Source organism: Micromys minutus, assembly GCF_963924665.1.
Source record: "Micromys minutus genome assembly, chromosome: X".
Taxonomy (NCBI): domain Eukaryota; kingdom Metazoa; phylum Chordata; class Mammalia; order Rodentia; family Muridae; genus Micromys; species Micromys minutus.
The window spans coordinates 95131046-95150661 of record NC_137970.1 but is presented as its reverse complement, the minus strand read 5'-3'; the positions used below and the strand labels follow the sequence as shown (position 1 = coordinate 95150661).

Below are 19616 nucleotides of genomic sequence, written 5' to 3'. Positions count from 1 at the left end.
ATGTTGGTAACTACTTAGTCCCAGGATTTTGGGTGGTTTAGGTAAAAGAATTAAGTTGAATTAGAAGCCAATCAAAGCTACATAGTGAGTATATTCTAACCTTAAATAAGAAGACCCTATCTGAGAAAATAAAGACAGATTTACAAGTAGTTTTCATGCAGGCAACTGTTAATAATTTAATTTTGGGTAGGAATTGATTATGCAGTGTTTTCATTTTATCTCAGTATCTAAATGATGTCATTTAAAAAATGACAGTATTGGATATGGTGTTACACATTTGGAATCTCAGTGCTTGTGATACTGAGTTAGGAGGATCAAGTATGCCAGGCTAGTCTGGGCTGCAGGGTAAGATTCTGTGTCTGTCAAACAAAAAAGCTAGGCCAGCACTCTGGAGGCAGAGCCACTGGGATGTATAGTAAGACTGTGTCTCAAAAAAACCCAACCAAATCAAAACAACAACAAAACCACAAACAACCACCCCTCCAAACCCCAAATATTTCAGAGCTCAGATATATTTATTTTGTTGGTTCTGGAGATTGAAACCAGGGCCTTATGCATGTTAAGTAGTGGCTTACCACTGGACTATACTCTGTGGACTGGATTTGCATAAATTAATAATTAATAAATTTTTGGTGCTAAGGATTTTATTCATAAGCAGTAATTTTTTTTAGACAGTTTCTGTGTTGTATCTATGCTGAAAGATGATGGTTGAGATATTAGGGTTGGGTGCCTTTTTTGTCTAGCATGTCTACTAAGAATCTGAGTCAGAAAATCCAGTAGCACTTGTAAATATGTTTGGTGTAGAGGAAAAATTAGAGGTAGATACACTTAAGAATTACTTTAGAAGTGGGTAAGGTCATCCAGTGTGTTTGGGAGAGAAGGTGGTGCTGCTAAGAGCAAAAACAATCAAATATAAGGACAAATGAACTTGCAAGCATAAGAGTGATGATTCCACTGAGAAGGAAAGGGAGGGAGGGAAGGCTTAGACATCAATAAGCTGAGATTAGAAATGCTCTAAAGTCTGAAACTTCTTGAGTACTGAGATAAGATACCACCAGTAGAAACTTTTATTACTGACAGGCTGAAAGAACTCAGCTTAAGAACATGGTTTATTTAGAGTTTCTAAGTAAAACAAGAACCGGTTAGTCCCTTTCAGCCCCAATAACACCTTTTCTGAACATGTCCAGGTTTTCACTTCCAAGTCTGCCTACTAAGTAATAAAATGGCATATGTGTTGTCACTGTACAGTAAACTGTTGAGTGCCTGGTTAAATATATACAATTATTGTTAGGGGGTTGTAGAAATGGCTTAGCAGTTGATAATATTTAACTGCTCTTTCAGAGGATCTGAGTTTAGGTCCTGGGACCTATGTTGGGTAGCTCACATCTGCCTGCCTGTAACTCCAGCTCCAGGGGATCTGACGACACCTGGTGCCCTTCATAGGCACCTGAGCATGTTATACACTAATTCAAATATACACACATACATGAAAACAAATCTTCATATATGTGTAAGGTATATATGAAACAAAATATATTTTGTGTTAATGTTTTAGTCCTTAGACATCTTAGGTACATAAAAATTTTGAACAGAAATATGCAAAAATTAAATTCTGGAATAATTTTTGTTCTAAGCATTGTAGATAATGGATACTCTTCCCCACAGTGTATTAATTCACATTCTGTAGGATGCCCCTTTTGGCGTTTTGGTTGTTTTGTTCTTATTTTGGGTCACACAAACATTTTCTAGTTTCTAGTTTAATAATCAAGTCTTTGCCAATCTTGTCTCAGCTATATTTCCCTTTGCTTTACTGTTTTGTCTTACTTTGTAGTAGATAGCATGTTATCTATAGTGTTAAAATGAAGATGAGAATGCAGTATATTTTTGACATTCTGATTTTATTTTCTCTGGGTGTTGTATTATTTCATCAGTAGCTGGGACATAATGCTTTTAGTCTGTTTCCATGGTGTGAAAAGCCACTGACAGATGGTGGATTTTTTTTATTAGGGATCTTAAAATGAAGATGTTCTAATTCTATCATTTTATTGGCATATATTATTGTACAAAATAATGGGTTTCATTATGATCTTTTCATTTCTGTGCACAATTTACTGTGGTCATATCCAACCCTAATCATTCCTTCTTCTCTCTACCTGCCCTTGCACTGCTCCTTTTATGTTTTAACTTTTTTCCAAAACAAGGGGGGAGGGGATCTCATCTACCATTCCCACTGTTGGCCAAAATAGTTCAAAATGGAGACATTTTATTTGAGACTGGGTTCCAAATTTACTATGGTAGCAGAGGCTGAATCTCCTTTATCTCTTAAATCTTAGGATTACAATCATGCATCACTATGTCAAATAGAGACATTACTTACTATTGAGTTACCCAGTGGTTATAATGAGAGGCAGAAAAATTTTTATGTAAAAATGATCTGCCAGTTTTCAGAAAGATGGGTTGATTGCTCTCTTGTTCTGATGGGTTAGAAGGTTTTGTCATGTTCATAGGTATTTAAACACATCTGGGACATTTCCATATACTTTTTAAGAGATAAAACTTGTTCCTTGGGAATCAACTGTTTTAGGATTGGAAATTGATATATTTTTTGTTTGTTCTTTTTAAATTCTAGTTTGCATTTATGCCGGATTCTCAGTGAAAATAAAAGCCATGACAGTTCGACCTACAGAGGTATGATTTTTAAAAGTATCATAGATATTGTTTGTTAAAAATATAAATTTTTATTTAAACTTACATATGGAAATCAAAGGTATAAGAATGCATGTAATTAATTAAGACCTTATAGTTAGTAAAAAAATGTAGTTAACACTAAGACTATCTTGGATACACACAGTATTTCATCTGTCTGACTTTTATCATTGTTTGCACATTTGTTTACATTTCTGTAGTTAGCTGGACCAGTCATAAATGTGAGAAAAAACTGTCTTGGAAAGAAAAACAGTTTTGTTTATATTTGTACTAGAAAATTTCCACCAACCCAGTTCAGTGTTTTTGCTCAAACTGGTTGTGTTCAGGTGGTACCTGGGGAGCTTGTTAAAGGCAGTTGTCATGGAAAATATAAGCAAAGGAGTGTTTGCTGCATATACAGATAGGATATATTAAGTAAAAATGTTCCATAATTAAGCAGGATATAAATTTTTATGGAATTTTACTCTTTATCTTTCATTAATTTAAAACTAGGAACATGGATTTGGCAAAAGACAAGCCAAAATAAAAGCAGTTGTGTCTGATTTATAGTATTTTATTTATAGCTTATATTGAAGATAATCCTGTACTTTTCTGGTATAAAATCAGTATTTTTTAGCTAATAGTCTATTTTAACAAAATAAATATGTAACAATTATTGTAGTTACATGGCATTGTTAATAGATGTTTAAGAAGAATGTTTTTCCTATAGAAAAACTCTTTTGGCTTTATCAAAAATAGAGTATTACCTTAATTTGAGAGAATATATTTATTAGATAGAATATTTGGAGGCTTGTAGGGAAAGTATTTTTAACAAATGAAACACCAAATTTTGGTTTCTGTTATTTTAGGATACTTTTGTTTTTATTGAAATTTAATATATTCTAATATTTAGACCTACAGACTGAGAATTTTAGAGCATCTCTGAGAATAGCCACAACAGCCAGAGTACATTACTTAAAATATATTGGTAAAGACTGTATATTTTGCAGAAGGTTTTTTGATGTTTTTACACTCAAGATTTATCCAAACCCTCCTGGACCATCTGCCTACTGTTCCATATGCTATACTCCCCTAGCCTGTCTCCATAAGGATGTCCCCACCTGCCAGACCTCTAAATTCCCTGTGGCCTCCAGTCTCTTGAAGGTTAAGTGCATCTTCTCTGACTGAACCTAGAACCAGCAGTCCTCTGCTGTATATGTGTTGGGGGCCTTATATAAGCTGGTGTATGCTGCCTGGTTGGTGATCTAGTGTCTGAGAGATCTCAGGGGTCCAGGTTAATCGAGACTGCTGGTCTTCTTACAGGATCACCCTCCTCCTCAGCTTCTTCCAGCTTTTCTCTAATTTTACCACAGGGGTCAGCAGATATGTAAATATCTCCATCTGATTCTTTCAGCTGCTTGTTGAGTCTTTCAGAGGGCAGTCATGATAGGCCACTTTTTGTGAGCACTCCATAGCCTCAGTAATGGTGTCAGGCCTTGGGCTGTCCCTGGACCTTCTTTTTCTCAGGCTCTTCTCCATCTTTATCCCTGAAGTTTTATCAGATAGGAACAATTACAGATCAGAGTTTTGACTGTGGGATAGCAACCCCCTTCCTCACTTGATGCCCTGTCTTTCTGCTGGAAGTAGGTAGGCTCTATAAGTTCCCTCTCCCCCACTGTAGGGCATTGCATCTATGTACCTCCTGCTTTGAGTCCTGAGGTCTCTTACCTCCCAGGTCTCTGGTACATTCTGGAGGGTCTCCCAACCTCCTACATCCTGAGGTCACCTGTTTTCACTCTTTTCTGCTGGCCCTCAGGGCTTCAATCCTTTTTCCCCACCCAATACCAGATCATGTTCCCCTCCCCCATCCCTCCCTCTCTCCCTTTGTGGTTGCTTTTTTCTCTGTCCAAGTAGGACTGAGGCATTCTCACTTGGAATCTTCAGTTTGTTGACATTTTTTGAGTTCTCTGGACTTTATATTAGGTATTCTGCACTTTAAAAAATTTGTTAATATCTAAATATTAGTGAGTACATCTCATGCATGTTCCTTTTGGTTTGAGTTACCTCACTCAGGATGATATTTTCTAGTTCCACCCATTTGTCTGCAAAGCTCAGGATGTCCTTGTTCTTAATGGCTGAGTAGTATTCCATTGTGTAAATGAACCAAATTTTCTGTATCCATTCTTCTGTCGTGGGACATCTGGGTTGTTTCCAGGTTCTGGCTATCACAAATAAGGCTTCTATGAACATAGTGGGACATGTGCCCCTGTGCCATGGTGGGGCACTTTTGGGTATATTCCCAAGAGTGGTATTGCTGGGTCTTTAGGTAAATCTATTTCCAGTTTTCTGAGGAGCCTCCAAATTGATTTCCAGAGTAGTTGTACCCGTTTGCAATCCCACCAGCAATGGAGGAGTGTTCGTCTTTCTCCACATCCTCACCAACATGTGTTGTCACCTGAGGTTTTGATCTTGGCCATTCTGACTGGTATGAGGTGAAATATCAGGGTCATTTGGATCTGCATTTCTCTGTTCACTAAGGACTTTGAACATTTCTTTAGGTGTTTCTCAGCCATTCAAGATTCCTCTGTTGTGAATTCTTCGTTTAGTTCTAAACCCCATGTTTTGATTGGGTTGTTTTTTTTTTTTTTTTTTTTTTTTTTTTTTTTTTTTTTTTGTGGTTAGCTTCTAGAGTTCTTTATACATTTTGGATATTATCCCTCTATCAAATGTGGGGTTAGTGATCTGTTTAGGAAATTTCTTCCTGTACCAATGAGTTCAAGTCTCTTTCCCACGTTTTCTTCTATTGGATTTCATTGTATCTGGTTTTATGTTGAGGTCCTTGATCCACTTGGACTTGAGCTTTGTTCCAGGTGACAAATACAGGTCTATTTTCATTTTTCTACATATAGATAGCCAGTTAGACCAGCACCATTTATTGAAGATGCTTTATATTTTCCATTGTATATTTTTGGCTTCTTTGCCAAAGATCAAGTGTGCATAAGTATGTGGTTTTATTTCTGGGTCTTCAATTCTATTCCATTGATCAACCTGTCTGTCTCTATACTAGTATCATGCAGTTTTTATTACTATTGATCTGTAGTAGAGCTTGAGATCAGGGATGGTGATTCCCCCAGTCAATCTTTTATTGTTGAGAATTGTCTTTGCTATTCTGTGTTTTTTGCCTTTCCAGATGAATTTGAGAAATGCTTTTTCCATGTCTTTGAAGAACTGTGTTGGGATTTTGATGGGGATTGCACTGAATCTGTAGATTGCATTTGGTACGATTGCTATTTTTACTATGTTAATTCTGCCAATCCATGAGCATGGGAGGTCTCTACATTTTCTGAGATGATCTTCGATTTCTTTCTTGAGAGACTTGAAGTTATTGTCATACAGATTTTTCACTTGTTTGGTTAGTGTACCCCAAGATATTTTATATTATTTGTGACTATTGTGAAGGGATTTGTTTCCCTAACTTTCTGAACTCTGCCTAATATTAGGCTGTGGGTCTTTGCATTTGCTCCCAACAGTTGCTGGATGACTATGGGGCTAGGTATCAATATGAGTATAGCAAAATATCATTAGGACTCATTTCATTAATTTTTGTTTGTTTGTTTCTTGCAAGTTGTGTTTGATTCTATCGTAGGTCTCTGGGTTGTTCTGCCTATGTTTCCTGACCATCCAGGTTTTATCAGGCATGGGCTCCCTCTCATGTGGGCCTCAAGCTGAACCAGTATTTGGTTGGTCATTCCCACAAGTACTGTGCCATCATTGCCCCAGCACATCTTGTGGCTGGGTTGGTGGTGAGTCCCACTGCTATCCTCGCCTGGTTATAAAAAATTCTGGTACTGGAAATGCAGAGGCAGGAAGATGGAGAGTTTGAAGCCACCCTGGGGAGACCCTTCCTCCAAAAAAGAAAGCACTTCCAAAGCACTGGATTACTTATTTTTCTTCTCTATTATTAGTTTTAGACTTACTAATTTTGTTCTTGTTTGATTGAAAATTTATATGTATAAGTTAATGTGTTGCTACTATTTCAGTTTTGAATGATTGCATGGATCCTTAAAAGTATGATTTTAGTTCATTTACTTGTTCTTCTTCTTTTTTTGTTTACCCATGAATCAAAAATAGTTAGGACTGTGGCCTTATTGGCTGAATAACCGTTATTCTCCTTCCATATCTCCTCTTTCTTCCTCAACACAGACCCGTTGGTAAATCTCTGCCAGTAGCCAAGCTTTGGTGTAAGGTCCTATTTGGTGGTTTGTGGAGGAAACTGGCTTAATACCATCTTTAGAATCTCCTTTGTTTTGTCTTAGATTTAGTATGGGTAATAATCTCTTTTACATATCCCTTGCTATACCTTGGAATTAATTTCATTTGAGGTACATGATTTACATTGTGCATACTGTTTGTTCGCTTTTAAAGTTTTCTCTGCTTTTTAACAATGAAGCAATCTTGTTGGCTAGAGAGATGGTTCATCAGTTCAGTTAAGAGCTCATACTGCTCTTTTGAAAGGACCTGACATCAAACACTTATATGCAAGTATCCCTCTGTCTAGTTGCTATCCTTAAAACTGCTTTTTCTAAAATGATAGCACTAATGTGAAGTATTTACTGAGTTTTTTTTTTCATATGTGAAGGTTGTATGTTTCCCTGCACATTATTAATGTAAGTGTAAAGTTTTTCAACTCTGGCTAGTTTGATAGTTTTAAAGCACCATTTTCTTAGTTAGGGTTTCTGTTGCTGTAACAAAATTTCATGACTAAAAATATTTTGGGGAGGAAAGGGTTTATTTCATTTTATAGCTTATAGTCTATCAGAGCGGGAACTCAAGAGAGGAAGCTGGAAGCAGATCTGATGTTGAAGTTGTGTAGGAGTGCTGCTTACTGCCTACTCCTCTCCCTTTGTATTTACCCTTTCTTATAGCACATGGGATTACCGGTCCAAGGGTCATAGTGCCTACAAAGAACTGGGCCCTTCTACAGCAGTCATCAAAAATTAATTATGAAAATATACCACAGGCCACTTTGGTAGGGGACATTTTCTCAGTTGAGGTTTGGACTTCCTAAGTGATTCTAGTGTGTGTCAAATTAGCATAAAACTAGTTAGCACAATTGACCCCTTGTCAACTTGACATACAAGCACAGCATTGTGAGACCCTAACTTTTCTTATTTTTTCATCCTCAAGATCTCATATTAATGTTAGTATCACAATATAAAATATTCCAACTTTAGAAGTCTCAGTCTTTAAAAATTCAAACACTTTAAACGTTAAGTGTCTTTAAAATAGCTAAAGTTTGCTTCAAACTTCAAACATCTGTAAAATATTCAAATTCTCCAAAATATACATAGTCTCCAAAATATCAAGTCCTTCTAAAAACTCTAGTCAATCTACCAATTCAGTTTCTCAACTATGTGTTCCTGTTAAAAAGTTAAAGGTTTTTACTTCAAGAGGAAATAATCAGGGCACAGTCAAAGGTTCAGCAGTGAACAGAGTTCAGTGCTTGATGTCTGGGACCTACTCATTATCGTCTGGGCACCAAGGATCCTGTCAGCAGCACTCTGCCTCTGCCATCCACAGCTCATTCATCTAGTTTCCTAGGCTCCGGCTGACTCCACTCCATAGTTTCACTGTCTTTGGCATTCGTCTGGTTTTTCCAAAATGCTGGGGTTTCCTGCTATAACTAGGAACTTGCATCTTCACCACTGTCCTTTCTTGAGTTCTCTTCAGGGATTCTGATCCTGCTACAAGGCATGAAGTCTTCTTGTCTCCATGACTGATTCATTTCTTCTGGGATTTCTATTTCATTTGAGGCTGTACATTCACCCATGGCCTGTCTTGGTCTCCCATGATGTAAAGTCTCAGCTGCTCTCTGTGTCCTCTTCAGTCCTGGGATTTTTCACTGCAGCAGAGGTCAGACTTTTACTAATGGTTTTTTTTGGCCTCTCAAAGTGTTGTTTTTATACTTCTCTTAACGCAACAGTTCTTAATCTGTATGTCATCACTTTCTTGTGGGTCAAACAACCCTTTCACAGGGGTCGCTTATCAGAAGTCAGATATTTACGTTATGATTCACAATAGTAGCAAAACTACAGTTATGCAGTAGCAATAAAAATAAAGTTCTGGTAAGGGGTCACCACACATGAACTCTTTTAAGGTGTCTTAGCATTAGGAAAGTTGAGGACCCCTGCTCTGATGCCTATAAAATAATTAGGAAACTCTTCAAAATTACTTAATTTTTCTGCCAGCATGAGGTCTTGGCCCCCTCTGTGCCATAGCTTTTGTTTTCTGACTCCAAGGAAATATTTTCCAGAACATTTTTGCCTCATTGATACTGGTCTCTTTCTCTTCCTCCTTTTCTTCCTCCTTCTCTTTTGAGGCTATGCCTTTTTAATTTTTAAAATTTTTTTAATGATTCTTTTATGTGCATTGGTGTTCTGCCTTTTTGTGTATATGTTTGAAGGTGTTAGATCCTCTGGAACTGGAGTTACAGACAGTTGTGAACTCTCATGTGGGTGCTGGGCATTGAAACTGGGTTCTCTAGAAGAACAGCTAGTGCTCTTAACTGCTAAGCACCTTTCTAGCCACCGTGACAATTTTTATTGAGATCAATCAGTCTTTTTATGCCCTTATCAGAAATAGAATAGAATGGCAGTTGCCAGGATCAATATAGTTATAGTTGCCAGGATATAATGATGCTTGGAAGATATTCAGGGTACACGAGAGTAATGTCTAACCTATTGTCCTGTCAAGCTTACATACTTCCTTGACTTCTGAGGAAACACACAGAGAAGCACAAAGTGGCCAGAACCATTCACTGCCCGAGGGAGTGCACTAGTGAACTGCAGGGCATATTGTGCTGTATGAGCCATAGATTCTAACCTGAAAATCTATGAGTCATACCTCTTAAGGCAGCTAGGCCAGACCAAATCCATGGTTCCCCTATCCAATTAGAGTGGATAATAGTGTACCTTTGCTTTATTAAAGGAGTTGCAGAAAAGAAAAAAATGTCCATGACTCCCACATCCTACTTGAAACCACTCAAGCTAGATAGTACTGTATGCAGGAAGGAAGGGAATCTCACACCTCACATATTCTTGGCTTCAAAAATAATTGGTAATATGAAAATAATAGGTAATCATAGGAGAATTCTTAGACGTGGGCACTATCTTTCTGTTGAAAGAGGAAATATATAAGAAGATAGGGCTAATCTCAACACTTTCTCAGTCCACAGCAGTCAATAAATCCAGTTTCTTTTTGTTTTAATTTCATTCATGTCATCTGTTCCTTACTTTTTCTTTGCCTTTCTTACATTAAAAAAATAATTCTTTATGAATTACGCATTATATACCCCAATTCCACTGATCTCCCAGTTCCTCGATATCTGCCCTCTACCCTTGCAACCTCCCCCACAAAAGAAAACAAAAACTAAAAAATAAAAATTAAACAAACCTCCAACACCTTGGTGTGGAAACATTGATGTGTCACGCAGTGTCACACGGTATATCCTTTGCCCAAACAGCTTTACTTGCAAATGTTCATGGCAATGATTCATTTGTCTCATTCGAGGCATCTGGCTTCTACTATACCATCCATACTGGATTCTCATCAGGATTATTGTCCTGAGTCATGGAGATTATGTAACTTTGCTTTTGTATGACTAGTCCCTTCACACACTCCAGCAGCTCATAGATGGGATAGATGTTGGGGTGGGCCAACTCAAAGCTCTGGATCTGGGCCTGGCTGGTAGCTGAGTTGCTCAGCCCACTAGCTCTCATGTCCAAGCCACCAGGCCAAGTCTCCCTTGCTTGCCTAACTAAAGGGTGGAGCCAGCTCTCCTGAGTGCTACAGCTTTTGAGGGGCAGGACTAGCATTCCTTTGCTGGTCTCTTCATAATCATCACACATTTCTCTGCTCCAGCTAACAGCATCAATTGTCTTAGGTTCTAGTCTCTTGTTAATCACAGTTATCTCTTCCACTCTGCTTACCTACAGATTCTGAACACAAAATATCACACAAATGGCCCTGGTAGAGTCTTTGCTTCCCTTTGAAACATCAAAAGCCAAGCCACTCTCATCTGCATTGCTTTTCAACAGTCTTATCATCTAAGCTCCCTGATCTCTGAGCTCTCAGTACCCCTTTCAGCTCAGATTGTAAATGTCAAAATACATGGTCAGGTCTGTCATGGCAGTACCTCATGATCTGATAAACAATTTCTGTCTTGCTATGATAGACTACCCTGAAACCAAAGCAACTTGCAGTTACCATTTCTTTAAATATAATAGCAGTTCATGATCATTTCAAAGTATTTACTCTGAAAAGTTGCAAATTGGAATCTTTCTTGGCTACTGTGTGGATTATAATTTGGCTCATTTTATATTTCATTTGTCAACAAAATGACCTGGGTCACTTTTCTCTATTTTAATCTTCTGTGGTTAAAATTAGAATTCACAAAGCTCCAGTGAATAGTATATAACATACTCCAAGACCACAATTAAAGATAATCAGCTGTTTTGTTCTTTAAGTGATTGCTTTAAAAAGTCATGTGGATAATTTAAAATAAATAATATTGTATATTTTGTAAGAAATGTTAACATGAGTGAAACATTTAAAATTGATCTCAATTCTACCATAGCAACAAACTATTTTTGTGTTTACATGGCTTATTTACTTTTAAACAGAGAGAGGGCATAGTGTTTATAATGGCAGAAGACTTAAAATAATGAAGAACTGATGTCATTATATTTGTTTTGAAAATGAATTAATGGATGTATTTATTTTATTGCTAAACTATCTTTATTATCTAAAAGAAGATAGATAGTATATTTTGTTTTGTGATTAGCAGTCATATCAGTTTTTTTTTGGAAGAATTTCTTCACTTGTTTTTTTTGTCCTGAAAATTTTTTTCCTAAAAAGGGATTATAACTAGGCTTTATTTTAGTTTGAGAGTGAAATGGGGTGGGACAGGATCTCATGTAGTCAGGTTGGACTCCAACTTGCTCTGTAGAACTTGCTTTAAACTTCTGCTCTTCCTGCCCCTGCTTTGCTTTCTGAATGAATGCTGGACTTATTCTTCACTACCATACCTGGTGTTTGTATGTTTTGGAATATGTTTCTTGTGAGCACTTTTCTATTTCATCATCCTGGGGATTGAACTCAGGATCTCAGAAAAGCTAAAGAATCTCTCCATTAGTTGAGCTACATTTCTCTAGCTCCTAGGCTTTATTTCTGTTTGTGTTTTGGTTTTTTGAGAATGTGTTATGTAACCTACGCTGATCTGGAACTTGATATATGTGCTGAGATTACCGCACATCAAATTTAATTTATTTTAAATTGTGGTTGTACAATTCGGGCATTCATTTGTCTGTCTACCTCTATCTCCGAAGTGCTTAGATTACAGGCTACTATACCCAGTTTTGTGTCATGTAGGAAATAGAATAAAGAGCTTCTTGCATGATAGGTAAGAACTTTACAACTGATTTATGTCAGTACATGTGTCTTTATTTTTTTTTAATTCTGATAGAAATTGAAGAGAAAAAAATAGATTTTGGAAGAAATTTTCTATCGTGCTTAACTCTACTCCTTAGGTTTCACTGTAGCCCCAAGGTTGAATTACGTGTACTTTGAATACATTTAGACAAATCTGTGAAGGTGGCTGGTGAGGAAATGGTTAATTTTGTTTACATCTTGAGGTATAGTGTACTCATTTAAAATATCTTTGAAATATTCTGGGAAAATGCTTTAAAATGTGTTAGTGGGTCAGGTGTAATTTACATGTCTGTAAATCTATTATCTGGGACATTGAGGCTGGATTACCCTTCACAACTTAATGAGACATTGCATAAAATTAAAGTGGCTGGTGATATAGCTTATTGATAGAGCACTTGCTTAGCACACATTAAGGTTTAGGACTACCAGAGAAGAGAGTATTGAAGAGGAATCAAAATATTAAATGATGTACTTAGTAAATGTGTGACTATGTGAGATTTGTAGCCATGGAGAAAAGAGAAGGGAATGCCTTCTAGTCCTATTACAGTAGAGAACAAATGGTTAGCTTTTTCTAAACCATTTGTAGAAGTAAAAAGATAAGCTTCTACAGTATATTATTATAGTTTTATTACTGATGTTTTATAATAATTGTGAGAAATAAGGGAGAATAGATTTTCCAAGAGTTTGCCTTTCTTGTTAAAGATACTATCTTTACACTACGTCTTTTATGTTCAACAGATTTTCAACAAGCTCTCTATGAGTTGTCATACCATGTCATTAAAGGAAATTTAAAGCACGAACAGGCATCTAGTGTTCTTAATGACATTAGCGTAAGTATATATGTTTAAAACAGTAATTGTTCCATATCTTTTCACTTTTGTTACAAAGCCCTTTTACGTGTATGACATTTATTTTGTCAAAATAGTAGTTGTTTTAAAGTAATATTTAAGGTAATATTGATAAGCCATTTTTGCTTAACAGAATTGATATTTTAGTTTTTTCTTCTGGTTGTAAGGAAGAAAGGGTTCTATAAACTGGATTGATTAAAACAAAAGTACTGTGATGATGTCAAAGCCTTAATATTTTGACTTAGAAATATAATATTTTTTGAAATAATGTTAGTTTTTGATAATTATGATTAAATTTTTATTTTAAGAATTAAATTATTTTAAATTGTGGTTGTACAATTCTGACATTCATTTGTTTGTATCCGCTTCCTACTGACTTTTAGAAAAGAGCCACTAGATTAAAAAAAAAACCTTTTAAGTGGCTAATTTGATTTTATTTACATCTATTGGAGGATTTAGGTCAGATTCAGAGCAGATACTTTCAAATGCAGATTCAGTGTAGATTGCTAATTACTCAGTCTGTTAACTTGATAATTTGAAATGGAAGAAAGACTGTTAATTGTTAAGGTGTTTATTGTAAACTAATAATTTCAAGTGGTGTGCTATTTAGGCTGGTCTTTAGATTTGTGTAAATTTTATGCCCAACTTTTCTAATAAATATTGAGATGTATTCAGGAACGTATGTGAATTTTCTATATGGTTTATGTTTCTATAGTTTTCTGTGGGAGTTTGGAATCTGCTTCATATGATTTTTGTGCTTTTCTTGGGTAGTTTTAATGGAAGTTTTTAAATTTAGCTGTTGTCATACTCCCTATCCCTCCTTGAGTACATTTGAACAGTACAAAGTTTCATTTTTCCTCTTTCCTGACACCGTCTCCAGTTAGGATAGTTCGTATTGAAGTGGTATATTTCTTTGGAAAAACTCTTGTGTCCTACTTCTGTTCTTTAATGAATCAGAGTATTTGCATTCATAGGCCTTGAACAACTGATAGACTACTAAGATAATTTCATTCTGTAAATTGAGAGTTGATGATATGCTTTTAGTCTGTATGTACTATTGACTAATTATTTTTTCATTTATGAAAATAGTCTAAATAAATTTTGGCTATACTGTGTTTTTTGAAGTTACTGTGTCCTTTATTTTGAATACTTTGTTATAAGTATATGCTTCTACATTGCATTGCCTTTGTCATGGCTTTTCCATACTAATATATATTTGTCCAGTATCTTAACCACACAAATGGATTTATATGACTCCTAGAAGCTGCCAGTTTTTTTTTCTTTAGAATTTGTTTCTTTTTAAAAAAGATTTATTTATTTAATGTATGTGAGTATGCTTTAACTGTTTTCAGACACACCAGAAGAGGGCATCAGATCCCATTACAGATGGTTGTGAGCCACCATGTGCTTGCTGGGAATTGAACTCAGGACCTCTGGAAGAGCAGTCAGTGCTCTTGACCACTGAGCCATCTCTCCAGTCTGATTTTTGATCTTCTTACACTATGATTTTTTTTTTTTTGAGAAAGGGTCTTACTGTTTATATGTAGCCCTGGCTATCCAGGGGTTTGTAGACCATACTGACTTTGAAATCACAGAAGCCTGCCTGCCTCTGCCTTTCTAGTCTGGGATTAAAGGCCTGTACTACCACATCCAGCACAAGTACTATTTTCTAACTGATGTTCTTAAATTTATGAAACTTACCTTGAAGAATCTAATGTAGAGATGTTGAAGTTTAGTTGACTTCTAGTTGATTGATGAGAATTCTTTTGAAATAATAACACTTTTTGGTGCTATTCTGGAACTGATTATAAATCTCTTTTTATTGTAGGAATTCCGTGAGGATATGCCTTCTATCCTTGCTGACGTGTTCTGCATATTAGGTAGGTAGGAAATGTTTATTTTGCATGTAACAACTTTGTGGTAAGTTCATGTTAAATGCTTTCTTTCAAGGTTTTATAAACATGTAAATGTTTCTGTAAATCTTCCATCATTTTTAACTTTATACAGAATATAGTTTTGTGAATCAAGTGTCATGAAAATTAATTTATAAATTTTATAAATTATCTTGAGAGTATAATTTTTGAGTGTTTTATAATGTGTATTTATATAAGTTTGAGGTAAATGGGCTAATTTTTTAAAAAAGTCAAATTTTCTGACATTAGTCTGCATTTCTGCAATTTTAGTAATGATATCATGTCATTCATTGAAGTTTCTCTGAATCTCAAATGTTCTTGGCTGTTGTTCCCTTTTGATTCTTAACTTTAAAATGAGTAAGATTAATCAATGTCATTAAAAGTACTTTTGTTTTGAGGGTAAGAAATTTGTGTTGTATTTATCCAGAATAAGTATTCAGGGAAGACTTTTTTTTTCAACAAAAAGGAATATTTCTTTGATTTCCAGTTAATGATAGTGTCTCTGAAGAAAACATGTTTTGCAAATTTATTTGTCTGATTTTATTTATTGATTAAATAACTGAGCATGGCTTCCCCGTCAGTTTTGTGCTTTCTCTAACTTTGAGTTCTAACATAACATTGCTAGACATATATTACCTTTAAAACAAGACATCCTCTGAGGGTTTGTCAAGTTGGAGTTACTTTAGTATATTACTCTCAATTCCTAGGACTAGGTGAGTTACTCAAGTGGCTCACTTAGTATCTAGCGTTAGGTTTTAGCTAATACGAATTTCTTTGTAGGGTTTTGGAGAATGTTTCAAGTTTCAGAACAGTGGTAATTTTGGGAACAGGTTAAAATATTTATGAATGATATAATATGAAAGACATACCACTAATGAGTTGGCCATGTGTTCTAGTTTTTCCTCTCCTGGTAAAATCATTAATAGTGTCATCTTTTACTCTGAACTGTCCTGGTTTGAATGATAAAGTATTCATGGTATTTAATTGATTGGTTTATACAAAATGAAGAAATGTACTTAATATTTGAAAATGATACAAATATATTTAACACAAAAAAATTCTAATGTAAATACAATTTCTTTTTTTCTATAAATTTTTTATACAGGAAACAAATTTATGTGAGCTATTTTTGAAAGATGTTGTTCCTTAATATTGTTGGGAATATGTTTTGTCTTTCTTTAGTTAATTATCATTTATTAGCCTTTCACTCTATTTGATTCTTCTAACCTATTAATTTTCCTAAATTGACTTATTTTATTAACATATAACTTTCCTTCATTCTTTTAGACAAATGAATTATTTCTACAGCTCATTGCATTTTATTGTAACATGGATTCATGATGATGATCTTTGGTTACTTTGGGGGAAATTTAATCCATTCTACCCAACCTATTTTTACAGGCAGGATTAGAATCCCATAATTGGATAAGACTATCCTTTGTCTGCCCCTTCATGCATGTTCACCCTTGTCAGGAAAAGAGTAATACAAAGGTGACTCCAGAACAAGTAGAGAAATTAGGATTAAGAATGTAATCTAGGGCTCTAGAGATGGCCCAGAGCTTAAAAGAGTACAGGCCGTTCTATAAGTTTAATACCCAGCAACCATATGGTGGCTTACAATAGTCTATAATGAGATCTGATGCCATTTTCTGATCTGCAAGCATACATGCAGACCGAACACTGAATACATAATACATAATAAATCCTAAACAAACAAACAAACAAACAAACAAACAAAAAGAATGTGATCTAGCTGGCTGGGAAGGTGGCTTAGTGGTTAATAACACTTGTTGCTCTTACAGAGAACAAAGATTTAGTTCCTAGCACCCACATAGCAGCTTCTCATCCTTAGAACCAATTGTAGAGTATCTTACCTCCATAGGTACCATGCTTGACTGTGGTACATCTACATATACTCAGTGGAGGAGTTAGAGAAAGGACTGAAGGAGCAGAAGGGGTTTGTAACACAGAGGAAGAATAACAATATCAACCAACCAGAACCCCCCCCCCCCAGAGCTCCCAGGGACTAAACCACCAACCAAACAATACACATGGAGGGACCCATGGCTTCAGCTACATATGTAGCAGAGGATGGCCTTGTTGGGCATCAATGGGTAGAGAGGCCCTTGGTCCTGTGAAGGTTCGATGCCCCAGTGTAGGGAAGGGCAGGAGGGAGTAGGTGGTTGAGTGTGGGAATGCCATCAGAAGCAGGGGGAGGGAGAATGGGATAGGGGTTTTCCTGAGGGAAGGGGGATAACACTTGAAATGTAAATAAATAAAATATCCAATTAGAAAAATCTTCATGAACATAAAATTAAATTAATCTTAGAAAATAATGAGTTATGTGTAATGATGATGATACTAATATTATGGCATAGGTGCTAGTTTTGGAACACTTTCCATATTTTAGGCATCATGTTAAAGCTTTTTATCTTACCTTAATCTTTATAACAACTCTGTTAGGTATGCAGATTGGCAAGATGAGGTTTAGTGAGATGGTTTTATCCCCCAAGGCAATGCTGCTAGTAAGGCAGCCTTTGAACCTTGGTCCCTTTGTCTCCGGAGCCCACGATTTTTTTTACTATATCATGTTGTCTTTTTAATGTGTTAAAGAGTAATAAGACAATATATTCCTATACTTTTCAAGTTAAGACACCTTTTAAAAAGACTAATCACATGAGGGTAAGGGAGCCTGAGTAACTTGAGAGGCTGATTCTGATGTTACATGATGCACTGATGTAATTTGGAGGTGGGCCAGTTGGTTGGTGATACAGAACACACGAGTAGGAGGAAGCTGAGGGCTTTTTAGAAAATCATAGGGGAAATTAAAAAGAATGTGATAATTAAGGGTATAGGAGTAAGGTATGATGCAACATTTATTTGAATGGTGTTTTGAGTTAGAAAAATAATAATGAAAATAGAGTAAGTATAATTGGGGTAACTACTAAAGTGAGTGTTGAGACAGGTTAACCAACAGATGTCCTGAGGTCCTGTTCAGTATTACTACTAAGCTGGCAGAAAGAATAGTGCCTTAATCAGCCCAGGTAGTTAAGACCACTTAAGCTCCATGTGCCAGAACTTAAGGACCTTAGTGATGTCATCTTAACAATTTTAGGACTCAGTGATAACTGGGATCCCCTGGAAAAAAATTAATGAGATCAATTAAGCCTTGGAGAAAACACCATTAAAAAGTGGAGATTAACTGGGCTTGGGGGTATATGCTTCTAGTCCCAGCACTCCAGAGGCAGAGGTAGGTGGATTTCTATGAGCTTGAGGTCATCAGCTTGGTCTACATAGCAAGGTTCAGACTTGCCAGGGGATGCATTAGATTCTAACCACTAAGCTACACCCCTAGCCCTAAAATTTTCTTAATGTACTCATGCTAACTTTTTGATACAGAGTGGCTAGGATATGGGCAAATGGCAGTTGTCAAGAAGGGGAATAGTGAAGGGCCAGGAAAACATTTGATGCTAATAATTGTTTTTGATGCTAAATCTCCATTTCTTTTGATTCTTGATGTTGGTAACAGAACATAAATTAAAGTAAAACTATGGTAAGGTTATGTTATTTTGGAAGATCTATTTAGAGGTACTAGTTATTTCTTCAATAAGACTGATGGCGTTTATTGTACAGTCTGAATTACCAGTTGACTTTTTTATTGGATATTTTATTTATTTACATTTCAAATATTATTCCCTTTTCCAGTTTCCCCTCTGGAAACTCCCTATCCTATCCTTCCTCCCGCTGCTTCTATGAGGGTGCTACCCCACTCCTGCCTCTCACTCTAGCATTCCCCTACACTGGGGCATTGAGCCTTCACAGGACCAAGGGCCTCAGTTGACTTTAAAATAAGTAATTTGAAGCACTTGGGAGGTAGAAGCAAGAGGATCAGAAATTTAAGGTTACCTTGCCTATGAAGTGAGTTTGTGATCAGTCTTGGCTGCAAGACACTGTCTCAGGGGAAAAAAAAAATCAGTTGAAGCATTGATCTGAAATCAAATTAAATTCTGCTAATCTTATTTGAAAATTTTGACGGTTGGTGTTTTGCATTGAATATTTTATTTCTTTCACACCTCAGATCCAAGCTTAGATAATAAATTTTCTCAACAATTTTCTAAAACTGAGGGAAGTCTTTGATTTTATATATTTCAGTAAAAGTAAAATGCCAACATTGAGTGTTTTTATTTAGTGACTAGAATTAGTCAAAATAGGATTTTAAATATACCTTTTAATACTGACTTTTCATAGATTTAGTGGCATTAGACTTCTTAACTTCATTGGTAAGTGATTCTTAAAGCTAGGAAACATCTTTGTGCTACCCCTGGGGAAACTGAGAAAAGAGAATTGCTATGATTTGAATTCAGGTCAGCCTGAAGTTCACACCAAGTTGAAGACAAGCATGCGCTACATAATGAGACCTTTTTGTTAAACAAAACAAAACAAAACAAAACAGAAGAACAACAAAACTCCAAGACTAAGAAGCTGGCTTAGTGGATGAAGCCTTTGCTAAAGCATGAGGATCAGAGTTTGGATTCCCAGTACCCTTAAGAAAGCTGGGGAAGGGCTATGTGGTGGTCCACACATAGCTCTAGATGGTGGATCTTTGCATTTGAATCCACCTGTATCACGTACTAAGACTATCTTAAAAAGAGGGGAAGGAGCCAGTATGGTAGCTTACCTG

At 36.0% G+C, this 19616-nt stretch overlaps 1 protein-coding gene across 2 annotated transcripts in view; it reads left to right on the top strand.

Annotated features, from left to right (window-relative positions):
- The window catches only part of THOC2 (THO complex subunit 2), a 112119-nt gene that overhangs the window by 12759 nt on the left and 79744 nt on the right, over window positions 1–19616 (top strand). For both annotated transcript variants that reach the window (XM_080909516.1, XM_080909515.1), the window contains exons 2-4: window positions 2630–2688; window positions 12913–13004; window positions 14851–14902. In XM_080909516.1, coding sequence (XP_080765642.1) covers window positions 2630–2688; window positions 12913–13004; window positions 14851–14902 — 203 coding nt within the window. The remainder of the gene's footprint in view (window positions 1–2629; window positions 2689–12912; window positions 13005–14850; window positions 14903–19616) is intronic.